This window comes from Bombus pyrosoma, linkage group LG16 (genome assembly GCF_014825855.1).
Source record: "Bombus pyrosoma isolate SC7728 linkage group LG16, ASM1482585v1, whole genome shotgun sequence".
Lineage (NCBI taxonomy): Eukaryota > Metazoa > Arthropoda > Insecta > Hymenoptera > Apidae > Bombus > Bombus pyrosoma.
The window spans coordinates 7132388-7151896 of NC_057785.1; the positions used below are offsets into that span (position 1 = coordinate 7132388).

At 40.4% G+C, this 19509-nt stretch overlaps 1 protein-coding gene across 5 annotated transcripts in view; it reads right to left on the reverse strand.

Moving 5' to 3' along the window:
- The window catches only part of LOC122576788, a 314658-nt gene that overhangs the window by 136144 nt on the left and 159005 nt on the right, over positions 1 to 19509 (reverse strand). For all 5 annotated transcript variants that reach the window (XM_043747566.1, XM_043747562.1, XM_043747563.1 and 2 more), the window contains one exon: positions 17558 to 17635. In XM_043747566.1, coding sequence (XP_043603501.1) covers positions 17558 to 17627 — 70 coding nt within the window. In that variant the 5' untranslated portion in view covers positions 17628 to 17635. The remainder of the gene's footprint in view (positions 1 to 17557; positions 17636 to 19509) is intronic.

Genomic DNA, 19509 nt, shown 5'->3' on the forward strand with positions numbered 1-19509 from the left:
TCTCGGCAACAATTCAGGCAGCCGGTTTCTTAAGAATTTGGCACGGATATCTTTCTCAGGAAACGTACATTGTTCCCTCCAGTGAAAGGGAGGGAATATAAAGTGCCCACCCAGCTCCCATTTAAGTTGTTTTCGAGCTTCAACTCCGGGAAAACACGAAATTTGGTCGTGTGAAAGCAATTCCAGGGAATATCGTATTTAACCTGGTCGGGGCGTCCCTTTCGCAGGATATCCCGTAATTTTTCTCGCTAAGAAGAAACCCGCGTAAGACACTCCCTCCGATGTTTCTTCCACATAATCGCGGCTAATTTTTCACTTATACGACTTTTTCTTCTTAATTCTGTTTTTATTTCTCTTCTTTTTTCTTCTTTTTTTTTTAAATACAATTCCGTAATCTATGAATATTCAAGAGGATTAAACGGACATGTATTTCGCATTTCTAGGAAGTTATCAGAACTATAGAAGCTCAATAGCATTTCAATAAAGTGCTATTTTCCTTGATTTTTATTGGTTTGGATGTACAATCTTTACATTTTTGCCGTGAGGTACTGTATTTTCCATTTAGCCTCTTTTTTTGGTTTACTTTTGTACAGCATTTTGTCATTTATAGCTCTTGGCAATCTTGTCATATGGACAGATCAAGATTAATTACTAACAGATGTTAGGCTGATAAAACTACGCAAAAGAAATACAAAACACTTCGCTATATTACTCCAATTTAAATCACACACAATAACCCAAATACGTCGATGTCGATGGAATATAGTTCAAGCGGCACGCACTTCACCGCACAGCCTTTAAACTCGCCGATCAATCGACAACACTCCGCGTTGCACGTTGGAATGAAAGGATTAAAAACTACGGCGGACCTGAACGACCCTCCCGAATCCGACAGGCAGCGATAATTACGAGGTTCTCGGTGAAAAATCATCAAGGGCAAGTGGAAAGCCGTGGAATGAATGGAATCCGGGTCGTTTTGTCATCGATAATCCATAAAGCGGAACGACGACGTGGCACCGGTATCAAGGCGTCATTGAATAAGGGGGCGCCAGTGAATCGAAAGGATCGCCAAGACCTATTATGCGATTGCTCATTATTGTTTTACGATCCTGGCAAGCCATCCAGCCAGCTTCATGGGTTGTGCAGCCGATAATAAAATCAAAGTACCCCTTGATACCGGTTGATTCTTTCATCAGAGGGTAGAAAGAGGGGAGGGGTGAGTCTTGAAAGCTTACGATGGAGTGGGTAATTACACGCCGGCTGGACGTGTTAATTTTAGGCGGAGCTGTCGACTTCTGTCCTTCTTGAACGTGGTTCCCTCACAGCTTTTTGTTTCCGACGCTTGGCGGTTGGTTTTTGGGATTCCGGTCGCGTGGTTGGGGTTCGTGGTAATTATTCCAAGGGTCGGACGTGGTGAGAAAGACAAGCTCCTGGCCGGCTTTTCGGCAATAATTATTTTTATCCTGAATCATCTGGGCACAATTGGACTAATATAACACTTATTACTTATTTTTATATGTTATTATATTTTATTTCACTAATACTGGTGTTAGCGTTAGTGTACATTAATAACGTATTTACATATCGATACGAATGAACGAAATAGCAGATTATTTATTTATTATTATCGTTGTAATAAATGCAGGATGAGGTTTTTTCAATTAAATGGTCTCCAGGAGCCTGTCAGTTAGCGTGTAACAAATTTAGCGAGGGATGTTCCTCGGGATTCGGATAATTCCTCCATCTATTTTTCTTTAAATGAAAGAGTATATTGATTTGTTTGAAAATGTGCATGAGCCACATAGAAGCATACTAATCGATTCCGACGAGATTTATTTCGCAAGAATTAGGCGCATAATTTCTTTATTCTCTTCATGTAAAATTGTAGAATTTTGAAACAAAAGCTCATAAAGCTTCGTAACGCGTCAATTTACTAATCGGTAAATTATTTCGTCTGGAAATTATTTCACCAAACAAATCCTCTGGGCCCAGTTGGTTGGACGCATATATTAAAGAATTTCTTGTGTATAAAATTTCAAGAGTTGGAAGCAATTGTGCCAGCAGGTAGTTCGGTGATGTATTATCTTCGTAATTTCATGAGGAAAGCTAGTGAATTTAATAGAAGGCTATTAGTGTCTTTAGTGCGACCTCAGCTTGCGAATTCCATTCAGCTTTCAGCAGTAACGGTATCTTGGAAGCATTTCCGCCGCTATCTAGTGGCCATTTTGCTGCGGCAGTCATTAGGTGTTGCACCGTTACATGGTCACGAGACTGGCGTTAAGATAATCCAAGTACCTACTGCCACCTGGCAATTAATTTCTTGTATTTCTAGAAGCTTTGCTAGTTCGATGCATCCGTTTTGCTAATAGCATACACTAATCCACTTAGTGAGGATCTTTAGTAACCTACTTGCTGGCCCGATTTTCATTTGTACTTGGAAATCTTCGTTGGTCACCGAATATTGCACGATGAACATTTCATACATGGACACTAAGTATTAGATATTAAATATTGGATACTGGATTAAATACTGGACCTTTGATACTGGACATTGCGTACTCAATGTTAGAAACTACATAATATTAACAATGTTAGGTGATACTGTATGATACTAAGACGTCACATACTGAATACTAAACGATATATAAATGAATACTGAACACCGAATACCAGATGTTGGATACTGAATATCGAATACTGAATACCATTCATTGCACACTGATTCAGGAATATTACATATTCGTTACTGGATAATATTCGATATTAGATACTTAATCTATAATAGATAGGTGGCCAGCAATGTCATAAAAGTTTCTTCCTTCGTCTGACACAAACCAATATAAAAGGAACGATTTATCATACGATAGAATGATGTCGATAAGAGAGAGAGAGAAAGAGAGAGAAACTGTTATAACGATACTTATCCCTAAACAAGCTGTAACGACTATGTGGCTAGAAGCTTCCAGTAATATTCCAAAAACGTCCCAGCCCATGGTAATAGTTTCGATATACTAATCGTTATACATCGTGACATTACACGACCGCGAAGCCAGCGTTAAGATAACCCACGAATTCTCATGGATAAGTGGCCTTATAACATCGAGAATATCCAAACGATCTGCGTCTCTTTGCGCGCACGCACGCACATAAGCATTTTCCAATTATTGATGGGATCCGAAACACTTCGTATTCGAAAATATTCCAACACGATTCGATACCTAAAACTCTTGAAGATTTTGATTGTCTTCGAAGTCTTGAAAATCTCGACAGACCTGGAAGACTGAAATATAGATAGGTCTTGAAAGCTCGATCAGTTCGATCACTTTTCATCAGAATTTCATTCACACGAAATAATTGGAGAAAGTCTGGAAAGTTCGGATTATCATAAATACGAGACTTTCAGAGAGATTTTCGAGGAGCTTGGATTCATGTTCGAAGTGATTCGAATTTGTCGCCATATATGTAACACTAGTTTCGATTCCACGCCACAAGATAGGAGTTTTAATCGTATACAGAGGGTGCACGTGTAACCAGACTGTGGAGCGAATCCTTCCTACCCGTTTTACGTCAGCCACGTAAATATATAAATATGCATCGTACAAACCGAGCTTGTCGTCAAAAGTTTACCTGTACCGTGATCCTGAAACGAGCCGACTCGCAACAGCCAATTGGAACAAGGAACGCTGGCGAACTCGTTGCGCTTAAGAAATTTTCCTGTGCTTTTGAATTTTCTCTGCTTCGAGAAGCTTTAGTTCAGAATGATCTTTATTATTCTGCAACCTTTTTTCAAGTTATATAAAATATAAAAATGGCACTTTAACGGGAAGATGCCGAGGACCAGCAACGGATATAAAATTCTTTCGTTAAAATGCACGCTAGATGCATGTTCTCGTTCAGTTGCGTATTTATATTCACGGTTCACGGGGTGGTTTTGGCCGTTGATAACGCGGCTTATCCACGCTCAGCCAGCATAATATACTTTTCGCCATTACGCAGCTTAACGGTGAATCCGATGATGGGGGCCACGTCGAAAGGCTTTTTAATATTTGAAAAGTTTATTATGGCGACCGGGAATGGCGTTTACGCTGCATTTATCAGTGATTCGTCAGGCTTGTGCACGCGTGTCTATGTTCGCCCCATTGAATTGAACGACTCTAGCCGCAAATTTGCAGATTTACTATTTTCAAATGATTTCATGCCAATAACACAATAAAATTATTCTTCACGTTTGTAGCTAATTTTGTGTAAAAATATATGGATATTTGCTCCTCAACTTGAATAACTCATAAAATTCAAACGAACGTAATAATACTCATCTTAATTTCAGTTTTAATCTGTGAAATGTGCACTGCGATATCATAATACTGAGTAATCAGGTACAATGCCGAGTAATCTCCCCTTTGAATGCAAGCATTCTTTTACAGAATTTATTTTATCTCCTTCTGGAATTAAAAAAATGATTTTAATATATTTAATGTGATAATTTTATAATAGTAAATTTGTAATACTAATAACGCTACAAAATGTTGCGCCATAAATATAACGAAATAATTCTGTTATTAATAAAATCCGTAGTAGTAACAATGACGAAGTGAAACATTAGTAACAACTATAGCGCACAAATATATATTTATACTGATGGAAATTCTCGTGAAAGGCAAAGATACATAAAAAAAATCAATACTTTCGTTAATTCTAATAATTGATAAATTAAAATCATCCTCTGACCAAAAGAAACCATTAATCTCATATAATAAACACAAAGTTAACCTACGGCAAGCAGATGGTAACCGCAGTATAGTCAACCTGCGTTTTTAAAACCTCTACTACCTTCAATCTCAAAGACATTGAAACGAATCTTTGAGAACGCGTACTTTTTGGAACGTAGAATACATTAAGCTCAATTATTTCTTCCCAAAGCATATTTCTCCAGAAATAAAATACGGGAAACATCGTAAATTTGAAGAAATTTTGATTCACGATTACGTGTGTCCAACCGAGTCGCACGGTAGAATTTTTGGTTTCGTTAAAAGCAGCATTTTCCCATCGCCTCTTGGATTCAGCTTTTTTGCAGGTTAGCGACACTCGATCGATTTCCCGGTGAAATTCCAGGGAACTTCAGGAATTGTTAATGTATCGCTGCCTTTGAGAGTCGGTCGTTTTTAATGTTTCAGTTTTCGTTGAAATTCCGAATTGCTGGTTATTCGTCTCTCTCGAGGCCGAAGAATTATTCAAGTTTTTCGAGAGTTTTTAATGGTTCGCCTGTTTCGCCTCAAAGCGAACCGGTATTTCCAGGAATTTCTTCCTTCGTCCGATCCGGCAGGTTAGAATTCATGAATGCTGCTCGACTGGTAAACCACCCGAAATTTATCAGTGTATAAAAATTCGTAAAGAACCAAGAACGCGGGAACTACCGTCGACTATTTGCTATTTCCTTTTATATTACCCTCGCAAATTACCTAACCTATAAACAACGCGGAAGTTTTTCACCACTCGAATTTTCGGTATACATATATCGAGGAAACATACATATATCGTTGAAAGAAATATAGGTTACAATTTTCAACATTCAGAACGATTAATATGGATGCTATCCGTTCTATATTCCAACTCTAACTGTAGAGTTTCAACAAATGCAATACAAAACAAAGAATAAAATAAGTTCTGTCTCAATAAACAGACACGCTTCCAGTTTACCCGGACACGCTATTAGTTTCCATTAAATTTTAGGTTAGGGGTACTTTGGATTAACTCATTCAAGTTATATATTATACATATTAAGTTAATCATAATTATATATACAGGCATTAAAGGAAAGTGTAGACAAGTTTCATTTACAAACGAATTCCTAAAGAACCTAACCTCTTTTCAAATACAAAACTCTGACAGGAAATATAGTTTAGAAGCTTAATAGACACTAGCGCCATCTACGTTGCTAATATGCCGAGTTTCCTTGCAAAATAGCGAAGAAACATGTAGAACGGATGTTATTGAAAGAAAGAAGAGTCTGAGCGTCGACGATCAGCTAATTAGGATGAAAAAGCAAGTTCAACAGGGCGGAGAGAGGGCGCGAGGCTAGGATCTTCGCTTCAAATTTCCAAGTGCACACATCGCTAACTAGGTTACGTAATACAATTAGCGCCTCCGCTAATTTCTCAGCGCCGACTAGGCAACCCAGCCAGGATGGTAGTTCACTATTAATGGGCAAATACAAAGCGTCGACTATCTGGGACGGCTGTTCTCTGTCCTCCCCTAACCTTCTCTCAGCCTCTCCTATCAGCAGAGACAGTGTTCCAGCACGGTTTACACGTGAAATTGCGCTCGCGCACGCGTCTCACGATGCGTTCGTCCCGCGTGCACTTACGTTCACGAGGAAAACTATTAAGAAGTGGGCGTGACTCGGTGGAAGGGGCGCGAATCGATGTAATTACTGGAATAGTGTTGGTTGTTTGACGTTTAATTGGAGCATCCACGGCTGAGTTTTTGTTTATTCTACGGCGAATTATTGGTTCCAGAGTATTTGCGCTGGCGTTCGGTCGCTTTCAAAGGCTGGGTTGAGGATAATTGCCTCTAATTGAAACTTTATGCATCGGGGACTTTCGAAGTCGCACAACTTTCAGATTGCTGATCGCAATAAGTTTATATCGGTGCGTTTATGAAGCAGAAAAGTCTGCAGGCTATACAGGGTGTCCTGTGATATGTGGAACTCATTTTAAACATTGATTCCATGCCTGGAAATAATGAAGAAAGTTTATATAAACATACATCCTGCCCATCCTTAGATGTGACTAGTTTTTAGCGTTCTTTTATTTTAGATCTAATTGGCCGTTTTGCATTTCCAGACAAGCTTGACGATATCGTGTCTTTGTCCAGTTACTAGGCATTCCTAATAACAAATCGTGATCCCTTATGTTTCAATAATAAATTTATCCAAATATATAGAAACACCAGTTTATTAATTCGAAATATAGAATTTAACAAATACAGTTGCTCGTCCACTACCGAAAACAATCATGCATCATTTATATTCCCAACTCATTTCAAATCAGGCCAATTTTTCCCAGCCACGTTACAAACTACCCTTCCCACGCTTTTAGAGAAGAGAGACGCGTCCTCACGGAAAACGAATAATAATAGCAACAGTAAAATAAAAAGGAGCAAAACGACGGTGAAAAAAAAAAGAGGAAAAAAGATGCAAGTCCAACGAAGCGAAATACCGTGCCGCTGCTGTTGAAGGCTCAGCGCCGACCGAGTTTTTCAGCGTGGCATTACCGATTTATATTTTATATATAAATCGCCGGATTTACCGTCGGATATGTGCGTTTTTAGTGTATATCCTTGCAGCGAGAATGCACTCCGTCAAACGTTCCCTCGCTCGGGAGAAACATGGAAAAACGTGGCCCGTATTTTCCGCCTTTCTGTTTTTCACCAATCCCATCCTCTGCTCTTTCCTAGCATCCCTGCCGTTTTTCGTTCCCCGCGCTCTGTTTCTCCGTGCTTTTTGCCGTGAAGGGTGCAAAAGCAGCAACGGGGATGGAAAGTGTTTCAGGTGAGTGGAGTCGAAGCGCAAAAGAGGGTGTGGGCGGTGATCGGTGAACTTTTTACAAGGTTTAGACTTTTATTAAATCGCAAACACACACACACACACACACAGTTCGAACCAAATAGTGGTTTCTACTTGTCTCATGGCTGGAAGTTTGCCTACACGTTGTCAGGAAATAATCGCAAATGTTGGACGTTGGACACGTTGTTAATTAAGCGCGTACTAGTTTTTTTGTTAATGTACTTTCGATCTGTACAAAATTTTTTACAGAAACAATTGATTTTCATAGAGATACCGCGACCGTGCTCTTGTGAAACAGACTGTATATAAGTGTCGCAATTAGACAGCAGATTTTTATGCGTTTATAGGGAATTTGAAATTGCAAAATTGCACAGGATGTACATAACATGAAAAGGTACACAAAATATCCAAAGTACGGTAACCTTCTGTTATACTTGATGGGTAAAATTATCATCCACCGAGGTTCTACTTTTAACGATATTCAAAAAAAAAAAAAAAATATGAATTTGCATAAAAATTGGCAATTCAGTTATATTAAATACAGTAGCGTGCACGTATTTTTTGTAAATTTGTCTCAGCTGCCATGGAGTCAACGTTCCTTCGAGGAAACTCGGAACTCTCTCATCGCGTACACGACCTTCAACCTAACCTAGCATGCGATCGAAAATTTTCCAATTATCTGAGTAAACGCAGATGGCGCGTCGTTCGCTAGATCATGGCGTGCAAAATTAATCGGATCGGCTCACGTTCGTTTTCGCTCCGCTCGAAGCGGTCCGAGAAATCTTTTTGCGCGACCCGGGAAGAGCGAAAAGGAGGAAAAGAAAAGGGAACGATATATTTCTTTCTTTCTCCGGCGTTCTAGAGGGATCCACGTGCAGGGTTAATCAGAGTCGAGGTAAACAAGCGTACGACCAGCTCGCCTGGTAATTAGTAAGGTCCGTTAAAGTGGATTCCGACACTAGCGCCGCAAAAAAGGAGCGACACGAGGACGATTAAAAGCCTGCTCGACTTGGCGCTCCCTTTTTCGTGTTTCGTCCCCACTGCTGATCTTCGTTTTCAATTCTGATGACAGCGTTTCACAGAATCCATGTTGTTCGCGTTTTAATTGGTTTTATTGGCTCCTCGTTTATTTTGAATTTGGTGATCCTCGGTTATTTGGTGTATTGTTAGAAGAAGTGTGATTGGAGTGGATGAAAAATTGAAATGCTCTGACGTAATATTGTATGTAGTCTGTTTTTAGAGAAAATTGGCAATTGGGCAGGTGGATGTTATAGATTTCATTTTTAAAACTCGCATTGAGTTCTATGTTCGAAATGGGTTTGATGTTATCGTAAAAGATTAATCGATAGATTGATACTGTAGGCGTTTTGTTCGAAATATTTTTTTCTATACTACATATATGTATTACATTAACTATATATATATATATATATATTAACAAATATATAACGAAATGTTATTTGAAAAGAATCAGAGTATTGTCATCACTTTGATCTTTTCCTCCATTCCTTGTATCTGCTGTCTTTTTTACTAATTTTGTCAGAGATATTCTTCAGTATCAATGTGGTTTCGAAATATCTGAGTTTCTAGAACCGAGATCTATCTCTCTGCTACCACAAATCCACTAAAGTGTCAGGATACTTATGAGGGATGAAATACGCCGTAAAAGAAACAGGATCCAATCTTCTTTCATTCCATGTCTGTCTACGAAATTTCAAGGTATACTACCAGACAATTATTACCCTCGTCCAAGGCAGTTGGACTGAAAGGACTACAAGCGAGGATCGCTGTTGAAAATCGCTTCAGAAGCTGTTCATTCACGGGCAAGGCCGCTCTCTCTTAATTCCCTTCGAGATATCCCGTCTCGTCGAGCGAAAGAAATCCGATTAGCAGGCCGCCGCGGTGCCCCTGAGCCCGTGAATCATAAAAATACACGAGATTACAAAGGGGCTGATGATTATCAACGGGGGAGCGCCGAGGATGTTTCACCTGACTGCACCTTATCTCTCGTACACGTGTTCTCGTGTAACCAAAACTGGATTCCAGGGTTCAAGTGAATTTTACCATTACCTTTATTAATGTTTTATGCTATTTGTTGAATATTAAAGTATACTGTCGTCTATACTAAAGTACATCTTTAGTTTATGGCAGCCTATAACTATAATCGGTATAATAATAAATATAATAATAAATAACAAATAACTAATATACTGGACTAACTAATAATCTGTAGTGCACTATATTACGTTATACTGACATACTATATTCGATCTCGATAAAATTATACGATCTGCAAGCAGAGACTGAGTGCCAACGATACGCAGAGGAAGATCGTGACCACGACTCCTCGTGTCCACCCTCTGATTCTTGGTTTCACACTCGGTCGAGCGGGAAAAGGAGAGGATGACAGGGTGACGAGGCTGGATGAGGCCTAGTCGTGCGTGCAACCCTACATTGTTTGCATTCAGAACTGTTCGAATGACGTTGAACAGAGATAGAGGATGGCAATCCGTGTGAATTATCTTTGGAAATGGTTAGAAAAGCGTTTTCCTGGTTTGCGAACGATCATCATAAAACATTTTTATTCTAGAAATATTCGAGAAATACTTTGTACCGTGGTCTTAATGTCGGTAATAATTATTTAATCTGTGTACGAAGATAATAGTACAATCTATGTTTTAGAAACTTTCGCGTTCAAAGAGCTGGAGCTTCTCAAGATAAACACATTATCCGCCAACGTCACGCCTTCCTCTCAATTTATACAACTCGGTCCACAAAAACGGAGAATCGCGTAAAAGAGGGAAGAAAGGAGGTCGCTAAATCTTCATAGTGTTTCAATTACCTAATTGAATTCTCCCGCGTGCCAAGTCAGTCGCCATCGTGGCGTGAGCCAACTGGCTTCCTCGTAGGTTAAAACACGAGTAAACATTCTTAATTTGGCCGACACCATTAAAAGGTAAATAGAAAAACAAGAAATGAAATTTGCCTATGTTTTCATTGAAAACTTCGATTCCATCGCACGTTGCGTTTATCATCGCTGTAAGAATATTTGGTCGCCTTTGGTCGTCTTGAACGAACCATCATAAAATTGACATATAAAAAAAAGAAAAAAGACAGACAACAACAACAAACACAGAGGAGCCTAAAAATTGAAAGTCGAGTCTACAATATCTTCCGAAAATATTCTATATGTATACGCGAACACTCGCAATCTCTAACCCAAACTGCTCAGACGCAAAAAATCAACTAAAATATCGAAGCCTAAAGTCGGAGGTCGGGCAGCTTCCAAAAACATTTCACGAATGTATCAAAAAAAAAAGAAAAAAAAAAAACAGTGAATCAAAAAATGAATCAAGCACGAGTATCCAAGCCTAGAAATCGGAAGTCGTGTATGCAACACCTCTTGAAAAAAAGATCTCTCTACAAGAGCGATTATCTCGCAACCCATCGCTATCATTGCCTCACAAGCCATTAACCAAAAACGTCGGGCACCAAGGATCATCCGCGTGTAACGTTAATTCCGGAGGGGCACACATACGCGCGCATGGATGTACACTTTCGTTGGAAAGTTACAAAACCGCCAGAATCAGGGACGAGGTACGAACGAATTCAACGTTCCGCTTCGGGCCATCGTCTCTCTCTCTCTCTCCCTCTTTCCCTTTTCATCCTGTCTTTCTCCTTCTCTGGTCCCTTTCCATGGCCCCGGCTACGGTCTGTAAACGTGCATTTTCATCGTCGCAAAATTAGTTCTCTTCCGATGAAAAAGCTTACTTCTATCGGGGGAGAGAGCGCGCGTGCAACCCCCCTTTTTTCCCCTGTGTAGATTGCTTCAAAGCAAATACTCGCCCTGACCCCCCGCCCCTCGCTCTCGAGGTATGGCCCCGCGAGGAAATTACGGGAACCGGAGGTAAATCTAACGAATTTCCATTGTAACGCGATGCAGCCAGCCAGCCTGCAGGCTTCATCTTGATTTTTCGAGACAACGCCAGACTCTTTCAGCCGTGGATGCCGTATATCGATCCCGTTACCGACCATGGGTCTCTTGTGTTTTTCCCTTGTGATTCCTTGGTCTGTTGCACGCGTGTGAAAATTTGATCGAGGGATCGATAGAATTGGAGTGGTTGAATGGTGAAGATTATGTGAGCATGTTCATACCTTCGTGAGAAATCTCTAACATCTCTAAAACTAATGTAATACGCACAAATATACACCAGGCATAAATTTCTTGAAACGTTCATTCAGTGATTCTGGTGGAATCATTGCAATTCAGGATTGCGTATATTTATAAGAAATTATAAAACAGTGGCTGAAGACAACAAATTCCCGTAAAGTCAGTGATCGAAGAGACGTTTCTATTCCTTTATCCAAATCAAAACGGTGTTCGACATTCTCGCCCATAGCCATCCTTTAACAGCGAGTCAAACATAGACTAACATACAACAACCATGAAATCCGCCAATTATTTCTCTAACGATCGCGGTGGAATCTTCTGCAGCGGCGATCGAATTATTTGTCAGAGCGTCTCGCAAAGCGAAGAAGGCTCAACTCCGCAGAGTAGGAGAGAAAAAGGTCAACAGTCAGTTCCAGTAGGATCGTGTCGCGCAACCACGTCGTCGACAACGGTCTTTACATCATTGTCCCACGGGAATCCATACCATTAACGAGTTTCGAGCTTCTTACTTTCCATCCGCTGAACTCTCGGGGCGATCCTCTGAAGTGTCGCCTAGGCGATGTGCTTCAATCGACAAAGACGGCTTCCGCGAGGCTCGAACCTGCCAATTAAGGTAGTTATCAAATTCAATGGCTCAAAGGGAATCGCTGATCACGAGAACTGAATATAACCAGGGACATCAGGACGCCAGCACTTGCTAACCTTTTTTACGCTGTGTCGTCTTTTAGCCTGTTCCACTTGGAAGATCGATGTAAGAAGCTTCGAGCTTCTTGGATCGCGCCTTATAAACGACTCGCAAGTCGTTTGTGCTTGTCGTCATTAAAACAGCCTTTGCCTTCGTCTGATCGCTTCTTCAGACGTTTAGCGTACTCGCCGATGCTTCCAAGTGTGGGCTTTTCGCTGCTTGGCAATACAAGGAGTGAGGAGAAAAAATGATTGGAGGATACTCTTAATACAAAGTTATTACGACAGTCCTGTGTACAAAGTGTGCTCGTAAGGGTGATATAATTTGCAAGAGGATGAGTTCAGATCTTTTCTCGATGAATTTCTAAGCAACACAACGTAATAATTAACGTTATTGCCAACAAGTTGCGTTCCAACACGGCGAGGCTAGCTTTTCTGATAAAACGTTGAAGAAACAAAAATTCTTCCTTGGAACAAGAAAAAAGAGAGAGAGGAGAGAAAGTAGAAAACGGTAAGAGCTTCAGATAGTAGAAAGAGTCAACTTGATAATATTTTCAGACAGCCACGTCTCATTTCCAGAAACTGGAACGCCTAAACTAACCTTCGTATTACGAAGTGCAACGAAAGAGGAGAATTGGTTAAGCGTTTAAAGTGTCTTCCTTTGACGTCGTTTTGTTAACCAATGGCGATCGTTCGTTGAAAATTCTCCAAGCGACCGTGATTGTCATCGACGCGTGAAAAGTATGTAAGGGGTTGAAAGTTACTGGCAACAATGGACTTGGAACAGAGTCCCAGCGTCATTGTTCTCCTGACGGCCATTAACAAGTTCGTAGCTACTTAGCCGACGTCCGCGAGTTTGCAAAGCGATGGCGCTTCAATCGAGAAGCGGCAGTCTTTCCATGTCATCAATTAGCTGGAAAATACCGTGGCACGTCAAAAAGTGAATCATTAACTATCGCAGCGTTCCCTGGAACACCGAGGCAGCCTGTTCTTTTCCAACGTTAGCCCGTTCCTCTCGGTTCAACTTGGCCCTCCTCATATTTGTCTTCCTTGTTTCTTCCTTTTAGACATCATTTATTCAAAGATCAATGGTTTCAAGAATCTATGCGACGTTTATTACTTTCGGACGGTCTGCTGTCTTCATCATCTTTTTTATTTTAGATCCCCGAAGAGTCCCTTTTCAGAAAAATATGTAGATTCCTTATATTTAAATCTATCTATATGTTCCGCTCTCTAATCCATATTTCTAGGGATCGTCGTTTTTCTTCTCAGCCTTCATTTACTAAATCCTTAAACTCCTCTCTAGATGCGTTTTTACGAAGACGGAGACTGGATTCGAAACAATTACTCGTCGCAGAGGGTGACAGATGGATCGATAGCCTTTTCCTGCGTTCTGGCACGCGTTCCAAGTCATGTTCCTCGACCCTTCTACACTCGATTCGCCACTTGTCCGGCGGTATGCGACTCGTTTAACGTCGTACAGGCAAATCTTCGTGACAATCCCTTCGTGTTCATCGGTCTGGCAATTCACAACGCGGTCTCCAGACACGCGGACACTGTTCTCAGGGCCAAAGTGCAATCACCCTCTGCTAGGTTGCTAGAAGGGCAAAGGAACCGCATCGGAGAACTCGACGAGACTTTCCCCTTTCGACTTAATTGGCGGCTTCGAGACTAACGGCGCCGGTCGTCTACGTCGATTGAAGTGCCGCTTTGGCCACGTTCGTCGACTAAGAAGCTGGAAACTCGTTAATGGTCCTCGCGAAACAATCGATCGCCCCTCCGGATCTCGCTCATTTCCTTTTTTCTTTTGTTTTCGAATGGCTACGCGAGTTGACGAATTCTTTCGGTGATAAAGTGAAGATTCTAATGGACACGGCCTCCATCGAAATTGTAATTCGATTTCTAACAAAATTCAACGTTCCGACAACTTTCTTATCGGCAGCTTTTTCGCTCTCGTCTCGTTCATTCACAGCTATACTTGCGTTATTTGCTAACAGATCAACGCGCGCGTCAGTTCTGTTTGTCACGTTTATGCAAAAAAGGTTTAGCAAATTCAGGTTTGAATAGAAATTGATAAATGGACCAAACACTGTAAGTAGAAGAACAACGAAACGTGTACGGTTAGTTAGTCCGATGGTGAGTTACGTATGCGCCAGCTAATTGCGGCGATTAGGTACATAAGTAGCTAGAGGACTGGACTGGGAAGTGGGTCAACGTGTTTCAGTTCCGGGCGTGTCAAAAACCGAGTATCCATAGTTTGAAAACCGTCTGGGCTACGTAATAGTTTACGAAGACGCTACGCTACAGTGTAGGTTACGTATAGAAATTTAGGTAAGGGTCAGTTGGGTGTGAAAATTTGTACAAGGTACCATTAGGGGTGAAGAGTATTTCAAAATTTTAAGACACGGATAATACAAAGTCAAAGTTTAAGAATTCACAAAGCAGAGGAAAAGATGGTTGAAAATATGGTTAATCAGAAATGTATAACAACCAATATGATGCTTGATATTTAGCATAAATGATTTTATAAAATATCCAAGACTGTGTAATTTAATAAAAGGCACTTTCCAACCATCTGTTAGAAGCTTAAGCGAGACTTAATGCGACTAACAGACTCTTACGAGCGAACTAAATAAGTTTCACATGAAACTATGTTGCCTAGCTGCTGCACTGGAATCGGCCACTTTTAACGATAGTAATAAGCTACGCTAAGGAATTTATTACACGCGCGACCAGCAGATATAGCATATTCCTAATGGTGCATAATGTCCCGGAACGAGATCGTAATCCAGATGAAGATTACCATTTCGACCATTCAGAACAATTTCGTTTGCTATACGATTACGATCCTTTAAGCTGTTTATTACCGAAGTTAGCAGCGGCCGGGAAATATTTACGCGCTTCCGGCTTATCTCCGACAGTTCTTTTACGGTCCATTCACATGCAAATTAGCCGTATAGCACTGGAATACTACGTAACGATAGGAATTCGACGTTCCTTTGCTTAATGTCTGCCAATCGATCAATTGACCGATCACTACCCAGTTTTCCTTCCAGTGCTTTAGTTGCGAACTTTCCAAGTCACTTTTCCTACTTTTACGTTAGCACATTTCAGGATCGATATTTAAACCAAGAGCCAATTTTAATATCGCTTCCAATTTATTCCGGTTGTTTCTAAAAATATCTCTAGCTATTTCTATTTATTTTAGTATTCTAGTTTCGTATCGTTTCCGATCTATTCTAGGGTCTATACCGTATTCTCGTGATCTCTAAAATTTGTATAAACGAGCTCCTGTTTCCTTGAATTTCCTCAAATTATTTTTACAATACAATCGCCATCACACTATGACATTTTTAAATATACATTTCATAGGCTCTAACAACTTTTGTACAGATCGAACGGCATCTCTCCCAACTATTTTTAGCTGTTTTTACAAAATAGAATAGTTACATAACCTCGATAAAACAAACTCCAATTTCCTAACCTCTATTTAGCCCTAAAGGCTCACACCATTCGATGATTAATTACGCAAGGAATAAAAGCAATAAGAACAACATGTTCTACTGCTTTGCTATTTCCTCCAGAACAGAAGGGACGCGAAGTATAATAATTTATCCGAACACGTGGTGCCTGCATGAGGACAGGATTAAGGCACCGTACACACAGTGCGAGGCTTGTTTCCGCTGCGAATATAGAAATGCAGCAGGTTGCATGATACACCGTTGCGAAGATCGCTATTACGAAGCTTCCATATTCCAAATTCTTATAATTTGAACACCTTCATACCTCAATTTTTTATAATTGAAAAATGCACATTCTAAATATCCTAAACTAGAAATTAAATAGAAAGCAGGCGGAAAGTGGGCAGCCTATAATTTGTCACTTGCCTATATCCTATTATCCTAATGTCCTATTTTATAATTAAACATATGATATACTATTATATAATATTTATTATAAATATTATATAATATTACGCTAGGCAAATTCTGAGGCAAGAAGAGGCAGACCTCGAGTTATGCAATGAGATATGAAAGTATCATCGTATGCAGAATGCTCAAAGATCCTCAGTTGGCTGTGCGTTAGCTCCAAAGGAATGATCCATGCCAGCACGCTATATTTCCACGAGCTATAGCAACTCATCCTGTCCTGGTGTTATTCTCGCGAACGTTTCACGCCAGACTCCGTGCAACAAGGGGTGGATTAAGGTCTTTTGCGCTCCGTCCACAGCCGGGCCAGGCTAATAGAAAGAGGAAAATGGATCCAATTCGACTGTTTTTCTGGCCTGGATGCCCCGTTTTCACGGCTCGTTGCACGAAACTGAGGGGTAGCGTGGCGTGGCGTTCTGTTTGCGCCCTTCCATGCACCCCCTTTACGAACTGTCGATCGACGGGATGATTTACGACGCTATAATAGCGGCCGGAAATCGTGGCGCCGGTTTTACCGTACGGTTCAACCCTTTGACGACTTGTGACGCGGTCGAGAACATTTATTAACGAGTAACTTTCCTCGAGTGATCGTCTTGTTACAGTTTTTCCAATTTGGGGATGCTGGAGAGGAGAGATTTATGGATCGCTAGAAAGTGTGTTTTTCGGTGAATCGAAGGTTTTCGGGGGTTTCACAAGAGCATTGGTCTAACCTGGCAATTCTACGTTATGGGACTATAGTTCAATATTCTGTTTTTCGTGTTTCGTGTATAATAAATGGAGTGTGAATTTTAAGCAGACGTATTATTTGTAAATTAGAAACTTGTCTCTTTTTTTCAACTAGAAGTTATTATTTCAAATTTATTATACTATCATTTTAAGGACAACGACCGGAGCCTCAAACGACGTACAATTTTTAGAATTTCCAATATTTGTTTGTCTCTTAAGAAATATTGTTCTACTTTGAAAATTTCATAAATTGTTCGATAGATTGTGAATTTTGTAAGTTAAATGACGAAATAGGGGGTCTATTTCGAGAATAATGGAGTCGAGTATGAAAAAGGAGCTGTACGTTAATTTATTCCCCGATGGCAGCAAGAAAGGTATTCATCGGCCTGTCACACGGTCAATGCGCGGAATAACAAGATGATTGCGGACGATATAATTTATTCCGCGATTACAGGATAAGAAACAGCAAGAATAACCACTTACAGGCATGCGATGCACCAAGGATGCACGAATGCGGCAGCAGAAAGCAAGTCAGCACTAATGGCCACTTCATCTTCGAATCTGAAACAGTAAAAATAGAAAGAACCAGGTCAGAGATCGTCTAATATATTAGTAACAACTCCTTAAAGTCTCTCTCGGCGTAATTTTAATTTTGTATTATTAGCTCACAATTTAGAATGTACATGGAGACGGATACAAGGGTCTGGTCGTTATACAGTTTGGTAACTTACACTGGAATTTTTCTTTCCTTTGCAAAAAAGAAGACATAAAAATGCATTCCACTTTCAAACAAACATTCAACATTTCAAAATACATTTTCATGATTAATTTTATTTTAAAACTTTTACTCGAGCAAACGCGATGCTTTCTTAAAATCTTAATGATTGCGCCAGCAGTCGTTAGAAACGTCCTCGCTTTAATTAATAATGTTCGCTTCGATCTCGTCAGATTTGTCTTCCCAAATTTTTGCAAACCTCAAGATTCCAGCGATTGCATCAATAGCTATTTTTATATATTGGGAGTGTAACAGCCAAGTTTCAGATATTTAAGTGCCCAGAAACTCAGCCACAAACTGTCTTCCCCAAGGAAAAATAGTCCATCACCGAATTTCCAACCATCTGATGCATCTGATGCTCGGCACAGGGGTCATTATCCGGTCGAGCGAAAGAATGACCGATAGAACAGTTTTGGCTGGCGTGGGCCTTCCCCTAATTGCAGGCCATCGATGTTTGGAAACGAACACGGTGGTTCACATTAATTCGCCACGAGTGTGCTGTTTCTCAGAGTTTCGTGAGGGGTTGTTGAATAAACCGTACAACCTGGATAAGTATAGAAGGCTAAAGCTTGATATTAGGCTGAACGCTCAGCTTAGTCTGCTCAGCTCTCTCCACTCTACTTTTCTGTCATTTCGAATCGATCAGCTCGCCTAACTGCGGAAGCAGTTAGGCTCCAGAAATGGAAGACTTTTTATAAGCGACGTTAATGTCTAGGACGTGTTTCTTGGGAATAGGTAATTAGAAAGGGGAATTTCAGACGTTTGCCTTCGGGGCACGAGGCGATTGGCAATCGCGATGAGGTTAGGGGATTGCGTAGGTGGCGCCACTTACGATTTTCGATCAGGTATGGTTAGTTTATCGATGCATATAATTTATTAGTAGTCTTAACGATCCTCGCATTTCTGTATTTCGATATTAGGCCGATTTTGACAAACAACAAAAATTTTTTAAATATTTAGGAAGATATTTAGATAAATTAACCACATCATTTTATTGTACGTGTTAGCGGTTACATCTTACAATTCGACGATTTTGTATTTCTACATGATAATGGATACGTCGAAGGCAAACTTAATAAGTCATGCAATATCGTTAATATGGTGCAGAAAGAAACTTTTTGTAATTTGTCTCAGCAGTTCGAGTACGGAGTCATCAAACGAAATAAATCAGGCGAGCTCTCTCGGCCCAATTTCAAAGTCCTAGAAGCAGGCAATGGAACAGGGGTATCGTTCGTAGGAATCCAATTCAATGCAATCGAGCGAGAGCGACGCGAAACAATTCGCGACGATGGAAGGGAGATCAATGTTTCAGGAATATCGAACCGGAGGGTAGCCATAAATTCGCCATCTCCTCGAGATCCTTGGAAACCGCGTCACGAACAAACAGTTCCGTCGCGTCCGTGGCGCATCTTCCATCTGATCTTCCTTCCTTTTGTATTGAGAGAAGAAAAAAGACGCTGGCAATGAGGACATGGAGAGAAAACACGAAGCTAATATCTACGGTCAAGCTTTTATTTTTCTTTATTAGCTGGATATCATGAACGACCTATCGACGGTCTCTGGTATCTGGCAAATTCTATTCTCGGGTCACATCCTTTCGTGTGTGACTCACGAAGAAATATATGTGTTGGATTAGCGAGCGATTAAAAAATACGAATTT